This window comes from Alosa alosa, chromosome 22 (assembly GCF_017589495.1).
Source record: "Alosa alosa isolate M-15738 ecotype Scorff River chromosome 22, AALO_Geno_1.1, whole genome shotgun sequence".
NCBI classification, from domain to species: Eukaryota; Metazoa; Chordata; class Actinopteri; order Clupeiformes; family Clupeidae; genus Alosa; species Alosa alosa.
The window spans coordinates 1,530,615-1,548,202 of NC_063210.1; the positions used below are offsets into that span (position 1 = coordinate 1,530,615).

At 40.4% G+C, this 17,588-nt stretch overlaps 1 protein-coding gene across 4 annotated transcripts in view; it reads right to left on the reverse strand.

Moving 5' to 3' along the window:
* The window catches only part of ryr2a (ryanodine receptor 2a (cardiac)), a 110,302-nt gene that overhangs the window by 46,672 nt on the left and 46,042 nt on the right, over nt 1-17,588 (reverse strand). For all 4 annotated transcript variants that reach the window (XM_048233682.1, XM_048233681.1, XM_048233680.1 and 1 more), the window contains 24 exons: nt 15,832-15,915; nt 15,520-15,679; nt 14,964-15,111; nt 13,962-14,170; nt 13,376-13,550; nt 12,751-12,959; nt 11,836-12,179; nt 11,575-11,695; nt 11,281-11,441; nt 10,334-10,493; nt 9,500-9,586; nt 9,179-9,405; nt 8,139-8,967; nt 7,627-7,827; nt 7,384-7,489; nt 6,688-6,831; nt 5,239-5,512; nt 5,000-5,114; nt 4,616-4,748; nt 2,940-3,043; nt 1,681-1,816; nt 1,264-1,450; nt 1,005-1,116; nt 506-626 (listed from right to left, as the gene is read on the reverse strand). In XM_048233682.1, the coding sequence (XP_048089639.1) occupies nt 506-626; nt 1,005-1,116; nt 1,264-1,450; nt 1,681-1,816; nt 2,940-3,043; nt 4,616-4,748; nt 5,000-5,114; nt 5,239-5,512; nt 6,688-6,831; nt 7,384-7,489; nt 7,627-7,827; nt 8,139-8,967; nt 9,179-9,405; nt 9,500-9,586; nt 10,334-10,493; nt 11,281-11,441; nt 11,575-11,695; nt 11,836-12,179; nt 12,751-12,959; nt 13,376-13,550; nt 13,962-14,170; nt 14,964-15,111; nt 15,520-15,679; nt 15,832-15,915 (4,547 nt within the window). The remainder of the gene's footprint in view (nt 1-505; nt 627-1,004; nt 1,117-1,263; nt 1,451-1,680; nt 1,817-2,939; nt 3,044-4,615; nt 4,749-4,999; nt 5,115-5,238; nt 5,513-6,687; nt 6,832-7,383; nt 7,490-7,626; nt 7,828-8,138; nt 8,968-9,178; nt 9,406-9,499; nt 9,587-10,333; nt 10,494-11,280; nt 11,442-11,574; nt 11,696-11,835; nt 12,180-12,750; nt 12,960-13,375; nt 13,551-13,961; nt 14,171-14,963; nt 15,112-15,519; nt 15,680-15,831; nt 15,916-17,588) is intronic.

A 17,588-nucleotide genomic window follows, 5' to 3' on the forward strand; every position in this document is an offset into this window, starting at 1 on the left:
TTGATGCAGACTCCAGCCTCAGTCCACTCCTTGTGAAGTTCCCCCAAGTTCTTGAATGGGCTTTTAATGACAATTCTCTCAAGGCTGCGGTCATCCTTGTTGCTTGCACACCTTTTCCAAACACACTTTTCACTTCCAGTCAATTTCCCATGAATATGCTTTGATACAGCACTCTGAACACTTTCAGCAATGACATTCTGTGGAGGATGTCAATGAGTGTCTTCTGGACAACTATCAGTTCAGCAGTATTTCCCATGATTGTGATTGTGTTTACTGAACCAAATATAATATTTTTATTTTAATATGTTAAGAAACAGATTTTTGGTTTTCATGAGCTGTAAGCCGTAATCATCAAGATTAAGATAATGGCTTGAAATATTTCACTTTATATCTAATGAATCTAGAATATATGGTAAATGAATCTTTATCATATATTGGTTCTGTTATTTAGAACACCTCAATACCTAGACTGAGGTACTTAGTCTTTATCAACACAAAGACTCACCTTTCGCCAAAGTAGGCATACGAAATGGGATACTGATGACACCCTCAAGGTCCTCAATGGGGATTAGAGAGCGCAGAATTGCTCTGATCCGAATGGCTTCGCCCTTCCCAGCATGGATCAGCTGAAAAAAACATCAACTCTTAGGTTTTATTCCTAACCAGCATATGTGCGGAGGTCAACTATTGGTACCATACACCCCTCTTCCTAGTCAAGTATCAATATCAAGTCTCTTTATTATTCACATAAGTTTAGGAAAACAGCATATCTTCTTGAGTGATATCCATTCCGCTACACTTTTCCGCTATATTTTTGTAAGCACGTGTATATCACTCATCACATTGTTAATATTATTACACTACTTCTACTCTACACTAGTTTACTACAACAGGCAGGAAATGGATACGTCAAGAACCCTCCCCTGTTACCTAAATTCTGAATGAATGTAGAGAAATTTGAGGCATGCCTAAATGGGTTGCAGAATAAGCTGCATCACCCTTACATGCATCTCTGGAGCACAGCGTCCCAGTAGGTCAATGAGGGCGGAGTAAAATGTCATGATGGCATTGCCCATGTGGATGGTGTCATCTTCCTCATCCTCCAGAGAATCACTCCTGCAGAGGGATAAAAGAACTGCTCAGAGTGGAAGAGGATCAGATATATTCTTGTGGCACTGGTAAAACATCTTGATTTTAATTATATGGAGACCACGGTGGCAGGTTAGAATGTTGATGTCAAAAAAAAAAAATGCCTGAACATACAGTGTTCTGCTAGCTTCAGCGATGGGTGAGGGTCCATCCCTACAAGGGTCTTCTGAGAAATTGATGGCCTCTTCCATGGCAGCCAGAAGGCCATTCCCGCCCTCCCCTCGTAAGGCAGGACCGAAACATTCAGGTCGCCGAATCAGGAGCCTCACAACCACATTAGCATTCTCCTCAACACTCTCTCCTATGGAGAAGCATTCAACACGAAAGCATTCACTCCATAGCATTCACTTTAGAATTAGACCCAGGACAGCTATCTTAAATATAACGTTGACTAAGTATGCATCAGAAGAGCAAGGTTAAAGCTGGGAAATGGTAGAGAATGTCATTACCAGGTTTCTAAATGGAAATAAATCCATATAACACATCCATATTTGACCTCTATCTATTTACATGTACTGTAAGATCAATCACCATTGCAAAAGACCGCAAACCGCAGAAAGTCCAAGTAACGCTCTCCTTCAACAGGGTTCCAGCCGATGTCAGGATAGCCTTTAGAGACTAACATCATGCAACTCTGGAGTCCACAGCCGGCCAAATACTGCACCACCTAGAGTGGCACATGCACACATTATTATACACACTGCATCATCACTGTCTGTTGAATACTTTTTTTTAATTAAATACATCACCACAAGTCAGCCTGTTTTAGAAATCTATCTAATAACCCATTAAACTCTGTCCTTCTGTCCACAGCAGTTAGCTTGATATTGGGGAATTATCTAGAAAGAATCAAGACTATTAAAGCAACACCAAATAGTATTTTGTACCTTAAAATAATGTTTCCAAAATTGTTTCCGTGGTTCATCAACTCATAACAGGGTGAACGGCACTTCTGCATTCGCTTCGCGGCCCTCTATCGGCTATAACCGCACTATTTAAGTTTGCCAGATCGGGTAGCGGATCTGTAGTTCGATGGAATGAGACATAAGAAACTACAAATTTGACTTGTCGCAATACATCATACTTTCATAAAATCATGCAACATATTCTACCTTGTCTATGGACATCGTTATTTGCAAAGCCGTTGCTTGATAAACAAATAGCGTGCGTGCGACAGAGGAAAAGTTCTTTGGTGTTGCTTTAATGTTGTTGTTTAAGTTTATAAGTCAGTTTATTTTTTCACAATGTCTTCTTTCCACTTTGCCCTGTGTCTGTGTATTCTTGTTCTATAACATCCATAACCTTTTAATTGTACAGTGTCCTAGGGTGACTTGAAGGGCACTTACAAAGTATTGTTATTATTATTATTATTATTATTATATACATGTATATATAGTTTATAAGGTTTAGTTGAATGGAGTAACCTTCATTTTCATTTTCAATTAACCTTCAAACCTACAAAAAATTAAATATTTATGTATTTAATATATATAATATGTAATCTGTTGACCTTCAAAAGTAGGGGTACAATGACAAATTACCACATCATTTGTGCAAATATTTGTTGTTGAGTGTTACAAGCATAATTCAGGTAATGATATGTATACTGGTGCATTGACTGCAGTGCTTTGAAGAGCATCCTCTAAATACCAAAGGCTTGATCACGTTGTGCTGCTTTCAAGGTGAACATCCCAACTCTCTTGAGACGTTTAAGTCTGAAATATAGCTGCTATATGTACTGTTTGGCCTAAATAAAAGTTTTCCCTACTTTGAAAGAAAGACAAACTTACTTTCTCCAGGTCTGGTTCCCTCAGGGCCAAAGCAAGCTCATTGTTATCCATCACTGAGGCAGCAGCCACATCCAGAGGAGTTGAACCCCGCATAGAAGGAGAGGCTGAAGCAGAAACACACACACACCACACACACACACACACACACACACACACACACACACACAATGACTGGAGCATGAGCAATACAAAAATCACTACATTTATCAACAATTTTCTTCAGATATACAGAAAGCATGTTATAGGTGTGCTATAGGTTGGGTATTTCCATAAGAGGCCAATCAACAACAAGCATATTTATCATGACACAACATGACACAAGATGCAACCACCATTCACAATTGCAAATGTTGTAACCAGGATCCGTAAAGGCCCTGTTTCATGGTACAACACGCGCTGCCAGTAGCCTGAATGCCCTCTTTTTCAGAAAAAAACAGACTCTTGTCTGTGTAAGAAATAATACAATACTGCATTTAATCAATGGACACGTGACCATTCTTTCACAAATATGCTATTTTGTTCAGTAGCACATTTTATTGCAACATTTCAATGTGTGTGTGTACCGGGGTGTAGTGGTAAAAAATAGAGGTGGATAAACTATAAATTCTGTGATCAAGCAGACCACGACACGGTCACCGGTAAGGAGGACCATGGTATATCGGTGTGTACCCTGACCACATCACTACAGGCTACCAGTTGATGGTAGGTTAGGGTTCTCTTATAGGCCACACAATCAGTATTAAATTCCTTCATTAATATAAGTTCATTGTTAACTCCAGAAGGAATAAATATGGTTGAAGTCTATAAAGTTTATAAATCATAATAAAGAGAGAACAAAAATGGATGTACGTATGTCAGAATGGCCCAATCACCATAAAAAGTAAGAAATATGAAATCTTACAGACAGACTACATAATGAAATAATGAAAAAAATGATCTACCTTTAAGTTAATTGACCTAATGCTGTACACATCTCTGTGCCAGTAGCATTTCAAAAAGGGCAACTTTGCAACTTTGTGTCTGAAGTAACCTAATAATGTCAACGCCGTGCCTTGTTGACTCAGTGGCATGAATCTACTGCTCACCAAATTAATCTCAAAAACGTAAAGTTTTGTATTGTTTCTGGGGCTCACTCACTTTGGGCTTATAGTCGAGGCCGTTTTCTGGCATAATCAGTAGGAGGGATGCGGTCTTCACACTTCAGAAACCGGTGTATATTATTTTAAAAATCCATTCATTTTCCAAACTGGTTTAGCCTACATGACATGCGGTGTGACTAATCTATAATGCGTTCATGCTGACTGCCACAAGACCATTGGTCACTGACACCATAATGCAGCATATGGATGAACTGTGTTGCGCAGGCCAGGTTCAACAATATGAAACTAACAATATGAGACAATTGAAAAACGACATAAGCTTAATTTAGAATTGTTTAAGAATGGTAGGCTATGTAAATGTGGATAAACACAATTTAGAGGTGGATAAACGCAATTTAGAGGTGCATAAAAGCTATTTCTGAAATTCAGGAGGTGCGAACGGTGTTTATGTGCATTTAGCCTCTACTACATCCCTGTAGTGTGTGAGTATGTGTGTCTGTGTGTGTGTGTGAGAGATAGAGAACATGTAGGTTGTACTGTAGGTATCCTCAAAGAATAAGCAATTAAAAGACTTACCAAGTCCCACACTGCTGTTCTCAAGCAAGTAACTGAGGTGATCAAACATCGCTTTTTGGTTTTGTCTACTGATGCGGCAGAAGTAGCAAAGAAAACGACAGCAGTTGGCCACCATCTTAGGAAAAGTAATTTCCTTGATAGAAAAAACAAATATGAATAAAATTACTAAGGCTGCTCTTACCAGTAAATGAAACATTTGAAAAAGAAAAAGTTGTGAATGCAACAAAGTAATAATCTCAGAGAAATCTTCACTGAGCATTCCCTAATTTGGCATTCTGCTTAGGAGTAAACCAATATTTCCAGTCAGAGTAAAATGAGTTGAAAATTGAAATTTAAGTAAGATAATCACAAATGTGGCTGCCTACAAAACTCAAAAGTCATTACCTTTGATTCTCCACCACCCAAAACATTCACCATGACCTCCATCACAGTCTCATGCATGCCCAAGGCCCTCATTAGATTTGGATGTTGATAGAAAACTTTGTTGTTCATAATATCTCTGCAGGACAACACAGATTCACATCAGCCAGATCACATGTTCATCTCTATAATGTACAGTGGTATTTGGAGAAGATGGGAAGAGCATAAGATGAAGATATTCTAGGCAAAGCGGTAGTATTTACCCCAGGCCCCGTATCATGAGTTTCTCCTCTTCACGACCCATCCTGACACTGAGTAGTGAGCGTATTTGGCCTAGAGAGGCCAGCAGGTTGATGGTGTCCTCCACAGACACAGTATTGATGGTGTAGGTCTTGGGCAAGGCACGTACTTGTCCTCCTATACCGTCATACTGACGATGCAAGAGCACAAACATTGCTCTGACGAGCTCTGGGTCCTCAATAACACATTCCTGTGCCCAGCGCACCATAGTCTCAGAGATAAGCTGCTGAAGAGTGCCTGCCAAGAAAATTGTACTATGTGTTGGAGAAAGAGAATAGCCATTTGCCAATATTTGCATGATGCAAAAAAAAAAACAAAACAAAAAAACATCTAGTGTACAGACCCCAGACATTTTGTAATTCATACATGTACTGGTACATATACAGATATATTTAATAATAATAATAATAATACATTTTATTTAGAGCGCCTTTCAACCACTAACAGCTCAGTCTTACTGCTATTCAGCTTCAGGTAGTTTATTTACATGTAATGTATGGAGTGAGAAAACACTCAGCTGGTTAATTCAATTTTACATGATTTTCTGATAACACTTTATTTTATTTATGTTGTCCATACATAATATATTAATGTGTACCTACAGATCATCAGTACACATGCAATAAGAAGTGCTTGATTCAATACTCTCTATTTGGGGAAAGAAAAAAGTGGCTATGGGCTGAAATTTGGGACACTTGACACCCTAACATTAAAGGAATATGTTTTTTTTGGGACTATACGTAGCTTATTCACCATATTCCCCAGAGTTAGATAAGTCAATACATTCTTATCTTCTCATTTCCCTGCATGCAGTTACTCGGTCTGACGCACCCACCACTAGCCTAGCTTAGCACAGGTGCCTTGAAGTGTCCGGCTCCAATAGCCTACACCTCCCAATAGTGACAAAAGAACTCCTACATTTATTACATGCTGTGATTTGTATAGTTACATCGTATACAAATAACAATGTCAAATGAGACACAGCCACTTTTTGTAAGCGTATACATACAGGCAGCACCTGCAAAGCTCCAGTGTTACTTCTTCTAACCCAAAGAAGCAGTGCTTTGCCTGAATGAAAACATAGTTCCATGTATGTACAGTACTGTATATGCACGGAGATGAGAAGGTTATGTATCAACTTATCTTACTCTGGGGAATACTGTGAATAAAGTCCCAAGAAATCGGCGTATTCCTTTAATGTTAGGGTGTCAAGAGGAACAAGGAGCCCTTAAAATACTGGAACAAGGACCCCTTAAAATAAAGTGTTACTGATTTTCTTTTCTTATTCTAACAATCCAGTGGGATAACTGTAAAGTTAAGAAGCCACACAATCTGAATATGGCTGAGAATTGGGATACATAATTATCTTACAGTATATGATTAGGATCAGATTATAAGGGGGCTCCACATACTTGGTTTTTTGACTTTTTTTTTCTTAGGCAGATCAGACATTTTCTTTTTCAAGTAATTCACTTTTTCCACCAGGGACATCAGTCGACCGCGTATTGTGAAATCTCCATCCACTTCACCAAGCTTCTCATCATCCAGCTCGATTCCTGTTACCAAATTAAATATAGGAGATATGATACTTCTCTCATATCACTTCTGAATCAACACATAAATCAAATCAAATGAATTGTCAATATAAACATGCATTTAATCTATATGTATATGTAAATATCCTTATATAAAGTCTCATAAAAAGAGATATTAGAAAGATTAGGAGATAATACATTTTCATCACTAACTACTAACAGTAATCTGTAAATGAAGTCACAAGTTTGTATGGCCTTTAACCACTCCTTCCCTTTCCTTCCCCTACGCTGTGTGTGTGTGTGTGTGTGTGTGTGTGTGTGTGTGTGTGTGTGTGTGTGTGTGTGTTTGTGTGTACCCGACTGCTGACTTGTGGACACATTTGTTCTAGTTTTTGGCATCTTAATGTTGGCACCCTTGCACTATAACACCCATTATGAAATGTTAAACTACTTGAACTTCACAGAGAATTTAATGAAATGACTTGTAATTTGAAATCAAATGAAGTACATAAAATGCGTGTGTGTGTCTGAGTGTGTGTGCGTGTGTGTTTGCACATGCAGATGTGTGTGTACCGCAGTGAGTCATTAAGTCTTGGTGGAAGTCCAACAACTGCCCTCTGATTTCATCAGGGCAGGGACAATCCTGCTTTTCATCTTTGAAGCCTAGCAGCATGTTTATCTGAGAAAAGACCAAGTAAACCCATTCACCAACAAGACACTTCGGCAGTCACATAACCTTAAATGGCGTCATCAGCAGTCACATTTCAGCAGTCACATAACCTTTAATGGCGTCATGTCATGCTAAGAGATGCATACCTGTTCCTGGGGAGGTGAGCGAAACTCTTTGGTCTTTCGAGCTGTAAGAGCGGCTGACATGTTCAGCGCTTGCATGACTTCGTTGTACCGGAAACGCTGATTGTCTTGCAGGTTTGCCACAAAATCATCGGAGAAGCCTACCACAGCCTCAATCCGGTGACGTACCTGACAGTCACACAGGTACTGCAGCAAATGACACATCTGATAGACATAAGAGATGAGAAAAGCAGGAAGTTGTGAGAAATTAAATAATACTAATAGACACAAAAAGTAACATCCACATTCACAGTAATATCCATTCACACCAGCAACTAAATAACTTGACATATTATCATAATAAACCTATGACCAGCTGATATCAGACAGATCGTTTAAAAGATGGACAGTATATCAGGGTCACTGAAACACTCTGTTTCTCACTGTGGGATATACAGTAGCTCCTTGTGAGGTCTTGACCTGCATTTGTGTGATTATTTAAATTATTTGTGTGATTGAATATGCTGCTCTGTTACCTGGAGCTTGACTGGCTCAGGCAACTTCATCTGGAGCAGACCTTCTTTGGGCACCTTTGTTGTTCGTTCTCCTTCAACCTTACCACCTTCTTTCCTCAGTGCCTCTGTTTTCTCGCTAACTGTCGCACCCTCAGCTGTGTGGGTTGGGGCAGAAGTGGCCTTGCCTTCCTTGGAGAAGACACTAGGCTCAATGAGTTGCAGAATGATTCGCAGGTCACCATTGTGGAAGACACCCATAATGAGCAGTGTATAGAAGAGCTTGATTAGTGGCACAAACAGGAACTCTGTGCTGCCACCAACAGGGTCCCGCACATGTAGACTCCCCTCACACACAGCCTCAGTCAGCATCTCCATGGTCTTGGTCTTCAGGATCTCCAGCGGAAACTCAGGGCTGTACTGGAAACAGTCGCCACTGAGACTTTTGTCCGTGCCCACGAAGCTGGGGGAGGAGAAGCGCATGCGAGGCCGCAGTGACGTGCTCAGGCCGATGCCTGGCAGCCCGTGCTTCTTCTGTTCGTCAGGGAAGAGAGTGATGCTTTTCGTTTCTTCCGTCATGGGTACGATGTACTCGCTGTTCATCATGAGACGTGCCGTGGCATAGCTGCTAAGGTGGATGTCGATTAGTAGATCATAGTAACCAGTCCGCAGCAGGCCTGGCATATGCTTGTTCTCAATGGCATACAGCAGCTGGGACTCATCCACATGGCTGCATAGTGCATGTGCCACCCGGTTGTTCCCCAGTGCGCAGACAGCCGAATAGAGGCGGAGGGTATGGTAATGGAACTTTAGTAGCTCCCTCTGCTCCGTCAGCTCCAGGATATCCACCGACCTGCGGGGAGAGAGGACAGCCAGACTTTAACCCAACGCTGTGAATATGTGCAGCCTGCCCATCATTTCTATGGAGGAGGAGAAACTAACAAGATCCAAACTCAGCTGACCCATTTTATCTACAGATCATTTGCAGGCCATCGTGTCCAAATAAAAAACAGTGCTGTGGATATGTTTCAAAGGCTCATCTCTTCTTTCAGGTGGCCTTGTACCTGTTTTCCTCGGGGATGTGCAGAGACATGAACTGCAGCGGATCATGGCACTGCACCTGCCAGCCAAGGCGCTCACTGACACGTGCTACCTCCACCCTCAAGAAGCCATTTGGCACACGGCTCCACAACACGGGCGTCAGATATTGCACATGCAGCCGGGGTGGACACTGTGGCATGGGGTTTTTACGCTCACTTTTAAAAAGGCCAGCAGACAATGGCATCACATTCTACAAATAATAAGCACACACATAGTCACACATTTTTTAGGTAATAAAATAAGTATGATGCTAATACCTGAGGAGCGAGTGAATGTGTCCTCACCTTTATGCTTCCCAGTTCAAACTGAAAGACGTTGGGGCTGGTGGCCTGTGCAAACACTGCAGGGAACAGCTTGGTGCTGGGCTCGACCTAGTCAAATGTAGAACATGGACCAAAAGCTAAAAACATTGCAGTAAATAGGATGGAACTGTTTCTTGTTGTGTTATATCTGAACACAAGTGACTGATCCGTGACCCGTGTTCCTGACCATGTACCCTTTGTCTCAGTAAGAACAGATCATTGGCCAGTCTAATTAGCATAATCGGCTGGTGTGAGAGAGGCATCTTGGATGCTTACATTCCCATTCAAGTTGTCTCGTCATCAACTTAAAACCACTGTGCAATTGAAACGCGCATCTCGTCAGTGATTTGCTGGAACAGTTTGTTATGTTTTATGGACAAGGTTGGCCCAATTTGTTTTGTGGCTGTTTTTGGAGCCTAGGCTGTCCACAGAGACCGTGTTTTTTTTTTACAAAAACCCAGAAGGTCAGTCAGTGACGTTACAGCTGCTCCACCACGCCCGCATCATAAGTGTTAAAGGACTTCTAGCCAATGGTATGTCACTGTGGCAGTGATGTCACTGTGGGGGTGGCTCCTGCGCAGACTACAATGCTGAAACTCATGACTTCATCTCTCCTGGTCCTTTTTACAAATTGGTGTTATTATTCAGGTTGTCCTTATCTTTTTAAGAAAATGTAACCGAATTGAATTTGAATTTGATTTTTTTATGATATAATTGGTAACTCTGTGCCTACATTATACTTTCTCGTCTAGTAAAGATACAGTAGTCTGATCTTTATCATGTGTATAAAGCAATTTACTCTGTCCCAGGTGTTACCTGGTAATAGGTGCTGAGCTCTTTGCCGTTGCTGGTGAAGGTAAGCACACCACTGACACAGTCCACCTGGCAACCAATCTCCAGGCCATTGTTGTTTCGACCCTGACCAGGGCTGGTGCTCTCGCCTGCCCATACCATGTAGCAATTACTGCGCTTGATGCTGTCATGCAGATACACACACATATATCAGGCTTTTTTAACAGATTACATACAGTAGACAGACACACATTATGGCATGCCATTTAGGATTTTTATGTATCATGTGTATTGTATAATAATGTAAATTGATAGCCTAGAAATCTAGACGCGCCCCTAGCGCGTCTAGATTTAGTCCAGGGCTAGTCTAGCAACTCTCCGTTGGCTTGTGAGCTCCAGAAATCGAAACTCAATCAGGCCAATGAAATCGTGTATAGAGTCGTTAGGTGGGCTTAACATAATGATTGATGGCAGAGTTGCAACGGTTTGGCTTGAATTCCCTGCTACTTGAAAACAAATAAGATGGATGTTGCTGTTGGCGAAGAGTGTGACACGAGTTAAGCTTTTATTAAGTTGGCAAACGTTTGAACTAGCCAACTAGCTCCGCTGGTGGGAAACGCATGGGACTCATAGCGCTGCCGCTGTCCTATTGCGTGCAGAGGGAATTTGACAGACAACTGATTATCCCGCCCCTCGGACTGAGCACTGCGAACGGTGAGTGCCCAGACCCTACATTTTAATGTGGGTCTGGCTCGTCAGGCTAGTAAATTGATGTTGAAATATATGAAATAAAGGCCTGAATACATGTAATGGAACTTGAAATGTAATGGAATACTATGGAAACAAATGTGAGAATATTGAATGCAAACTGACATTAAGGCATTGGTGCCATCTTGTGTTTTGAATGTGCAATGTATTTACATTTCAAACAAAACAGTAAATTAGTGAATTACATGAGTTTATCAACTGACCTCTCATGGACCTTGCCTTTCTCATCTCCAAGGGTCACAGTAACAGTCCTAACCTTATCTTGCTGAAAGGCAGTATCATACTGATGGAAGTCAGATGTAACCCAACCCACCCACACACTTGATGGTTCTTGGCCAGGGAAGATCCTTACAGAGTAGTAATACTGAAAAAAGCACACAAACTGACAATGATTTGCTCTGTAGTCTGCTCATACCATGTTGAAAGGCTGAGGAGACAAGCATTTTCACAATGCCCATAAATTGGTTGTGTCAGATAAAGAGAAATGGCACTCTCACTGTTGAGGTCTGCATAAGACACCCAGAGTCATCCCTTTCAGCATCTGCAATCACCTCTTCTGGCAGACGTGCTGATGACTGGCTGGTGTTGAACTCTGGCTTTGTCTTTTTAAGCATAAACCTGAATCGGCACACATAAAACACACACGTATGCCAGGGGATTTCACTAAGTACTTTACCTCTTATAGCAGGTCTCACATTTCTATTGCATAACATAAATGTAGTGTGTGTGGATGGAGGTGTTCTGAAAAGGTTTCTGACCTCGATTTGAACTTGGATGGCTTTTCCTGGTTATAGTCCTTGTGGTTGTTAAATTCATCAGTGTCCTTCTCTGGCCCGTTAGAGCCCATGTGACCATGGGAACTCTTCATCAAAACCTCAAAGTCTGATTCTGTTTCAAGGTCCTCCAGCTCTTTCTTGGAGGAGAAGAATCTACCATTTGAGGGTACTGTGCTGCCTGGAGACTTACAGAAGACCTCTGCACACTCGATGGGCATACTTAGGCGGTAAAAGACGATGTCACTGCTGCTGTTCTGTGAGCCGAATGACCTCTGTGTGACCTTTAGACACGGTGAGCTCTCCACGGTGCCATCTATCCTTGTGACCTTTTCATGAAAAGAGTTAACAACAACATATCAGCAGTGATAAACAACAATCTCCACACACACACACAATTAAGTGGACATTACTGTAAGTGCTGGTTCATTTTTCTTTAACATTGCCCTTTGCCCTTGATCTAATGACAATATTGTTTTTGGTTTGTGTGTGTTTTTGGGGGGGCAGCAGTGATAACCCAGTCCGCTTATAATACTGTTTCATTGTATTTGTGCAGATAGATTACTTTCTATGTTTATAGAGTTGTGTGAGTTCCACCTGCAAAGCATTTACCAAAGGTGTAATTTCTTAGTAATTTCAAACTAAACTGATTCAATCTACAATTGTAGCAAAATAGGTGGTCTTGTGCAAGGAAAAACAAAATTAGACAGACACTATATGACCATTTACGTTTAAAATCACATTTGTGATGGCCAGCTTAATGGTCCTGTTTTGTTGTGTTCAGTGCTGCAGAAAGAGATTTTTAGTATGAACAATACCTTATCTTTCAAGGGTCGGCTACCAAGCTGTCAAATACACAATAGCTAAAAATATGTTAAGCCAAACCAATGAACTACTTACCTCAATGTGCTCATGGTTTGAAGGGACTGGTATAAACTGAGGGAGCCTCTTGCTTAACCACATGGTCAAATCTCGGTTCATGTTCACAGCAAAAGGCTCATAACCTTCTTGTAGCCCACATATTGTAAAGTACTTCAATGTGCTTACTTCCTTGCCAAAGTTCATGCGGCCAATCTGACATACACCCAGACTACACACAGGGATGAATCCTGCAAAGAGGCAAAGAAAAGGCAAACATGTTCCCCTCAGATTAAGCATACAGTATACACAGGTGACGTTACTGTTGTAATACATGAGTGTTCACACTGAAACGTTAGAGCAGCTATCAGTGAACCATGTAAGGGATATAGAGCAGCTATCAGTGAAACATGTAAGGGATAATGTCAGTCTGCCAGTCACTATTGGAAAATACATCCTACCAGGACAAACAGGACCTGTTTTGCCTGAAGGGATGTATTTTCAGATACCAGCTGAATACCAGAACACATTATTGCGCTTATTATATGGTTACTTCCTAAAACAATTAAATAACTTTCTCCAAAATATATATGCTTTAACGATTTAGAATTTAGAAAAATGATTTGCATTTCTTCAATACAAGAAAGGAATCTCTTAATCAACTGACCTTCCCAAATTTCAAAATCTTTAAAGGCAAGCTCTGAGCCAGAGTCGTCAAGCAGCACCTCCCCATTTAGTGTGAACATCATGGTGTGCTCACTCATGTCCACCATGCATCCAACCACATCTCCTGGCTGCCAGGAGCGGCCAAAGTGTTCATTCCCCTGGTGCCACCGTTGTGCCTGCCAGAACATGGAGAAAACAGTGCATTTAGAACGTTTTCAGACCCTTGCTATTTTTTACATTTTGTTCCACATCTCAGAATCATCTCAAAATCTATATATTTTTATTTGTTAATATATTTAAAAATAAAACATAGAAATACTTGAAAATGAGCAATTTATATATTTTTTTCTAGTCCATATGCATTTGATTTGCAAGATAACCTCTGAAATACCTGCTATGAGACTACTTCTGATGGATAAAATGTAAGACTTCTGCTTGTTAAATACATATTGGGACTAACTACTTTTACCCTATGTACCAACAAACAACATTGTGCAACTACTACAGCACACATCAATATTTTTCAGCTTCAAATCTCATTAAATATGTTAAGCCCTCAATTTCAATAAATATGTGAGTGTGATTACCTTGAATCCATCAAAGACAAATGCGTGTTCATCAGAGCCCAGTTCCTGGTCAGGCAGGCAAGCTGGCCGGGCCCAACCTACCCTCATCTCTCCAGCAGTCACCACTTCGAACTCAAAGTACCACTTCCCTATGTTCACGCTGTACGTCTTCTCCGCGCGGAAGATACGAAACCTCTCGGCTGACATATTACTTATGTCTGCTCTGGATGCTGGTAGATGAACATATTATTGTGAGTGTCATATTATTGTGAGTGATATAAATCTGTACATTTAGTGATGGAGTACTCTAGGTTTGATCATCAATACACCAAATTTTAATTTTCTTTTAGATAATCTGAAAGATAATCAGCCCATACTACTTGGAAGTAAAAGGGGATCAGGTATTACGGTAACAATGACAATGTCCTTGTTTTAAACCATATTTTTTTTTAACAAAGCATTGGCCTGATCAAAACATTCTAGTATAAGTATACTAAGTATAAGTATATATACTGTTTTGATCCCGTGAGGGAAATTTGGTCTCTGCATTTATCCCAATCCGTGAATTAGTAAAACACACTCAGCACACAGTGAACACACAGTGAGGTGAAGCACACACTAATCCCGGCGCAGTGAGCTGCCTGCTACAACAGCGGCGCTCGGGGAGCAGTGAGGGGTTAGATGCCTTGCTCAAGGGCACTTCAGCCATGCCTACTGGTCGGGGTTCGAACCGGCAACCCTCAGGTTACAGATTACGACTGCCCCTATAAAGTATACGGAGATACTGATCTCCAGGTGTATTTCATTCATCTCAAATGTTGTGTTTCTAATACAACAACAGGATACAAACCAAACCAAAGTTTGGGCATTCAAGGACCAATTAACAACATTCAGTAATAATGAAAAAGTTAATTGCAAAAATGAGAGTTAATAAAATGGCAAGCGTTCATTTCAAGGTATATACAATAGGATTTTATAGTTTGTGGGTGCTGCCTGGCAGAGGTTTACAAATGAAGGACTCACCGTGGTCTTGGTCTGGAGCTTCAAGGCTATATCCGTATCCTAGAAGTGTACGCACTGCTTCTCGCAAGCTGTCCTTGTTGGATTTTTTGGTCCGTTCATCAAGCAATACATATGGAACAAGCCGTGGGTTCCTCTTGCTCTTTACATCCTAAGAATAAGCAAAGGCAAGGGACTCTCACTTTTAAGGTTTCAGGCCACATTTAAACCATCCTTCTATAGTTCTCTCTGATGAAGATCTGAGATGTTTGCAGTATGTGACAAAAAAATGTTTTAGCTTAGAAACTGCGTAACATTGCTTAGAGCACCTTTAAGGAATTAAAGCTGGACTTCTGTTACAGTTGCTTGGATGGTTTTATCTACCAAACTCATCTTCCCCACTACTCTGGAAAATGTGGTATGTAACCATACCACATTTTGTTCTTTCTGAAGAACATCTTCATACTACATGCAGCCAGCTGGATTATTGCTTCTAAGATATTCCCATTGGTCTCGAGTTCCCCAGCCCCTAGATGGGCCTCTGTGACTACCCTAATAGTATAACTGCCCAGCAACATGCCTGTTGGATGCCATAAGTCCAGCCCTGTCGAATCCGGTCCCTTGCCCAAACATTGTGGGCATTTTCTGCCAGCTTGTCCACCATGGCCTCCTGGGCAGAGGCAAGTCTAATGTGACTCAGGTCCATAGGGGCTGGCTTATACCCACTGGAGAGTTCATATCTATAAGATGGAAATGACATAAAAACAAAGATTGTGTACAGTATTGAAAAAAATAATGTATATTCAGAGTGGAACACTAAGTGTTAACCTAAAGTGTTGACCTAAAGCATATTTCAATTCCTGAAAAAGGGCAAAATAAATCTCATACTCACTTGGAGGGGAGCTTAAGCTTCTTGACTTTCTCAACAGCATGCTCATCTGCCACACCAACATGGCAGCCTAGTGCCAGCAGGGTCCTGACAAAGATAAAGATGAAAATAAAGATGATCTTGTGTGCCTTGCTCATTGCTCCAAGCCTCTGAAAGTGCATCACAAGTGATCTGACTTTAAGACCCAATTACAGTTTTCTACAACTGTTTACACACATTTTCTAAACTCTGTGTCTATTTTTCAAAACTGACACACGAAATTAAAAATGTCACAAACACATTTCTAAAGGCTAAAGCAAACATTCACCTCACATTATAAGCACTTTTGTCATGAAATTTTGAATACATCATGTACAGTATGCTGTTGCTCAAAACCTAAAGCTCTTATGTCTTTCATAGGCTTCTATGTATACAGTATTTCCATACAAGAGTGAAAGTCATCTACAGAGAGAAGTTGAAATACACAGTAAACATGTAAGCAGTAAACAGCAAACAGTAAGCAGTAAACATGTAAACATGTATTTTTCCCAAATAATTTGCAGTCCCAAATAATACAGCCAGTATATTACAGCCAACAGGAAAAAAGGAAGCAAAATACAATGACCACCAGAGTTTTGAAAAAGCTGATTTTGCCAAAGACAGAAATTACTGTATTTCCAAAGAAAGAAATTACTGACTACTATTAAATTACTTTGCTTCTTCCAAGGAAAATATATTACTGTGTGTGTGTGTGTGTGTGTGTGTGTGTGTTTGTGGAGGGGGGGCAGTTGGGCATGTATATTCATAGGCCTGTAGATCCTTTCAACTGCAGAAACAAAAGTGTGTAAAAAACAACATTGAGCTAATGGTAACTTGGGGTCAAAAGACATTTTTTACGTCAAGTCGCCCTTTTGTAGAACATTACTCTAAAGTCCAATTAATTTTCATTTCAAAGTATGAACATTTCACCCGGAAATCCAGACCCGGAACAGACTGCAAGGACCTATTAGTATATCTTTAGTATCTTTAGTATATCTATTCATAGGCCTATAAGGCAGTGGTCAAAAAGTAATGAGTGTTTGTACATTGAGGACTGAGTGTGAATAAGTGGTCAATAAGTGTGGCATTTTGATAGGTTGTGTTTAAAAAACAAAATCAAGTTACTTCCTGGTTAGATTGGTTAGATGGTTAGATTTGTGTGTGTTAGGTAGAAAAGTGTGTGTGGTGTTTTGCAAAATGTGTTTTAGGAAATTGAAAATTGAGTCAAACACTGAGAATTAGTGTATGGTTTTGCAGATTTGGTGTGGGGTTATGGTGTTTGAAAGACATGTTAAGAAAATTGTGTGACAAGCAAAAATGTAGTGTGTAAGCAGTTGAAAAAATCTGTGAATGACTAATAGTCAGCCATTATGCAGTTAGATCCATGACAAAATGCCATCTTCCATCCTTCCCTCTCAAACTCTGCTAAATAAAGACACTATTGAGTTAATTAAAATAAAGCCATTCCTCTTGTGGCTACAAAGGGATTGGTGTCACTAAACTGAGAGGAAGTTTCAATATTACAGTTTTTTACAATTGCTTAAACACTAAGTATCCCACAGTTAGTGAAACCTTACACTCAAGGAGCAAAATATCAGCCCAGATTTGCATAACTAAAAGCACATTATCAGCATCACACTTTTTGCAAAACAGTACACACATTGATTTACAAAACTCTAAACACATTACTCTACTTCAGACAGAAAAGAAAACTCAGATAATGTCTCCTCTTTGCAATTTCA